This window comes from Pteropus medius, unplaced genomic scaffold (assembly GCF_902729225.1).
Source record: "Pteropus medius unplaced genomic scaffold, Ma_sr-lr_union100, whole genome shotgun sequence".
In the NCBI taxonomy this organism is placed as follows: Eukaryota; Metazoa; Chordata; class Mammalia; order Chiroptera; family Pteropodidae; genus Pteropus; species Pteropus medius.
In genome coordinates, this window is record NW_024350574.1 from 103,213 (window position 1) to 106,952 (window position 3,740).

The following is a 3,740-nucleotide window of genomic DNA, read 5'->3' on the forward strand; positions in this document are numbered from 1 at the left end:
ATAAAGGTAAGCTGTAATTGTTTTGTTAGACTATTTTTTTTAAAGATAAATCTTAATTTGAGGATCAAGATACAAAAAATAAAATAGAAAAGTAGGAAACCCTAGATTCCTTCTTGGAAAATGAGTTAACAGCTATGATAACTCACGTAGTTCCTTACTTTCTTCATTACAAATTACTGAAAAAAAGACCGAGATCAAATGACGATAGAAAACACATTTATAATCACCATTATTCAATTAAACTAATATTGAGAACTTGTACTAACTAAAATAGGGAAATGTAAAAGACTATTTGTCTGAGTTATTAACCAAAGTATTAATGAAAAAATATCAAGTGTTGGTGCTAATAGGTAAAGATGTGTGTAGCAGAGTGATGAGATAGGAAACATAATCTTTGTTTTATATTTTGGAATGTTAAAAAACAAATATTAATAAAGTGTAGTGGAAATAGTCAAGCAGTATTGACTGCCTGAAATTAAATGGAATTAATATGAAGTGAAATAAAATTGTGTTTGTGTGTGTGTTTAAGTTTAATTCATAGACTCCAAGCATTTGTATACTCAGAGAAAGTATAATTGGACTTAATCAAGTTTACGCTTTAGGCAAAGTTATATGGGGCAACACGAGAAAGGGAATTGAATTTAGTTCAATGGAACTACGTGACATTAGAATCTTACCTAGGAAGGGAGGGAAATGTAAAAAAGTATTGGGATGAGTGGGTCATATTTATTGATTGAGTTAAAAGTTAAATGATATTTATCATATACTCTATGGGGATGTTAATAAGGAAAGTTATTGAACAGTATGCTGGGATTAATGGTGTCCATTTTTGTCGTGAGTGAGGAGAGAGGTGCATAAAGTGGCATGATAATATTGCATATATTTATTGCCTCACTAACAAAGGATTGCTCAAAGAAAATTGATTCTCATTAAACTATAAATGGAATGACTTAAAACACATTTTATATAAAACTTAAACAAAAGCTTTAGAGAAGCACTTTAAATTGAAAGAGGTAGAATAAATCAATCAATTCAGAAAGAAACTGTTAAATCCAGACAAATGCAATAGCAAAAGCCTGTACCATAATTCTACTCTTTATGGGCATGAAGTAATTAGAAATTACTTCTAAACGGTAAGCTCTAAATAAGAATGCACACTTCTTATTTCTCTGGTATTATTACCTCAAAGAATAAAAACATATATTCAGTTCTATTTCTTTGATTGATCTCAAGTGCAAATCGATTTCTTTCTGAGGTTTCAAAATTCACTTTCAAGAAACGTGAAGGTGGACATAAGTTTAGAGATTATAAAAATACATTCATGCATCTAATGCAGTTAGCAGAAGAGGAAAATGTATTTTAAGAACATTAATGAATTAACCATCCTGAATTTATCATGTTTGCAGATGGAGAACCAATTAAAAACAGAAAAATCAAATATGACTACAATAACGGAGTTTGTTCTTTTGGGGTTTTCTGATATTCCCAATAGCCAATGGATTCTTTTTGGGATATTTTTGGTCATCTACCTGACTATCCTGATGTGCAATAGCATAATAATTTTGATAACAAGCATTGACCCTGTCCTCCAGACACCCATGTATTTCTTTCTTAACAATTTTTCTTTTTTAGAAATCTGTTATGTAACAGCCACCGTCCCGAGAATGCTCATGGATCTTTTGACCCAGAATGGAAACATTTCTTTGGTTGCTTGTGCCACACAAATGTGCTTTGTCCTTATGTTTGGAGTCTCAGAGTGTCTCCTTCTGACAGCAATGGCCTATGACCGCTATGTGGCTATTTGTAACCCTCTGCACTACCCGCTGGTCATGAACCACAAGGTCTGTGTCCAGCTGGCCATTGCCTCCTGGGTCAGTGGAGTTCCAGGAGGAATTGGGCAAACATGTCAGATTTTTTCTCTGCCCTTTTGTGGGTCTAACAGAATGAATCATTTCTTCTGTGACATCCCCCCAGTTCTCAGGCTTGCTTGTGGGGACACATTTCTGAATGAGATGGCAGTTTATCTAGCTACAGTGGTGTTTGTCATGGTTCCATTTCTATTGATCTTTGTCTCCTACGGCAAAATTATTGCCAACATTCTCAAAATATCATCAGCCAGCGGGAGGAAGAAAGCCTTCTCCACCTGTTCTTCTCACCTGATAGTTGTGGTCTTATTCTATGGAACAGCTACTATCACTTACCTTCAACCAAAACCAAATCGATCTGAAGGGACTGGAAAAATGATTTCCCTTTTTTACACCATTTTTATTCCCACACTGAATCCCATTATATACACTCTGAGGAACAAAGACATCATGATGGCACTGAGAAAACTAATAAGTAAGTTATTATGATGATGCAAAAATACAGAAAAGGACATTATTATATGTTTGGCATGTAGCTGCCAAAGGAAACAATCTAGTTTTATGTCTGATTCTAAATAATGATCATTAACGTCATCAAAGTAAACTCACATTATGTTAAGGGACCTTAGTTTTATAGGGTTAGGTAAATGATTCTTTGTAGTAAGAGCGCAAATTATCTCCATTGTAACATTCTAATTTGAACATCCCTGTTTCCTTTCACTATGAACTAGTGAGTTAGAGATTGCCTGAGCAAAACACTGATGGTTAACCAAGTGTATTATATAACCAGGGATTAGAGTCATTCTCTGCGATATATTTTCTTTAACCTTCCCATGTCTTCAGATTTCTTTACTAACCTTAGGACGCTGATTTGACATAGCCAATGAGGAAAACCATCAACAGCCGAGATGGTGGAAGCAGAGTAATCTTAGTATTTCTTTTACATTTTTCCTTGTTTTTATTTTGTTACTGTCCATGGTGTTTTAATCCACAAATCCCCTCTTGTTATATCCCCAAACTCACTGTCCTCTGATAACCTCATTCCTTCACATTGTAGTTCACTTTGGGAATATTAATTTATTTTTAGAAGTTTCCAGGTTTTTCACTTAACTCTCTATATCAATGTGTATTGTGTTAATGATGGCTCTAATATATGTAAATCTAAAACCTTCAGATGTGGTCTTACTTGAGGGGGAAAAAGGTCTTTGCAGATATATTAAAGAATGAGATCATCCATTGTTAATATGGGTACTAAATACTATGATCAGTATTCTTATAATGCAGAAAAGAACAAGTAGTTTAGAATACAGTTACAGAGGCATAGAGAAGAACATGTGAAGATGCAGGCAGAGATTGGAGTGATGCACACAAGAATCAAGGAACGTCAAGAGCCACCAAAACCTGGAAGAAGCAACGAACAATTCTCTCTGGATGGAGTGAGACCTGGCCAGCACAGTGATTTTGGACTATACGTTCTAGAACTGAGAGAGAATAATTTTTTTTTGTTTTAGGCCACTCAATTTCTAGTAATTGATTACAGTAGACCAAAGAAAGTAATACATCATTTAAAAAGTCTTATCATTAAAGTTCTTTTATTTGAATCATGGAAATAAATTCTTATCCTTTTCGGGGGCAGTAATTTGCCATTTTTTATCTTTTGAATGAAGAATGAAAATACCTACCTTATTAGTTAAAAAGAATCGTGTCAGTGTAACCTCATGTGGTATAAAGTTATTTATCCAAAAATAAGTTTTACATGTCTGTTGAAAACTTTTTTTTAAACATTATTTTCTAGAGCAAAAGAAAACTGGAAGCAAAGAAAAGGCACTCTTGGTGAAATATATTAAGACATTGGAGACCATCTACACCATACAA

General features: G+C 33.9%; 1 protein-coding gene across 1 annotated transcript; it reads left to right on the forward strand.

Moving 5' to 3' along the window:
- The first annotated feature begins 1,397 nt into the window (after window positions 1–1,397).
- On the forward strand, window positions 1,398–2,354 carry LOC120584366 (olfactory receptor 10AG1-like). Its single transcript, XM_039840045.1, has one exon. The coding sequence runs from the start codon at window positions 1,407–1,409 to the stop codon at window positions 2,352–2,354; it is 948 nt and encodes a 315-aa protein (XP_039695979.1). The 5' UTR covers window positions 1,398–1,406.
- The last annotated feature ends 1,386 nt before the right edge of the window (window positions 2,355–3,740 follow it).

Bases quoted from the DNA above. Each gene is read 5' to 3' on its own strand.
- LOC120584366 (XM_039840045.1), top strand. From the start codon at position 1,407: ATGGAGAACCAATTAAAAACAGAAAAATCAAATATGACTACAATAACG.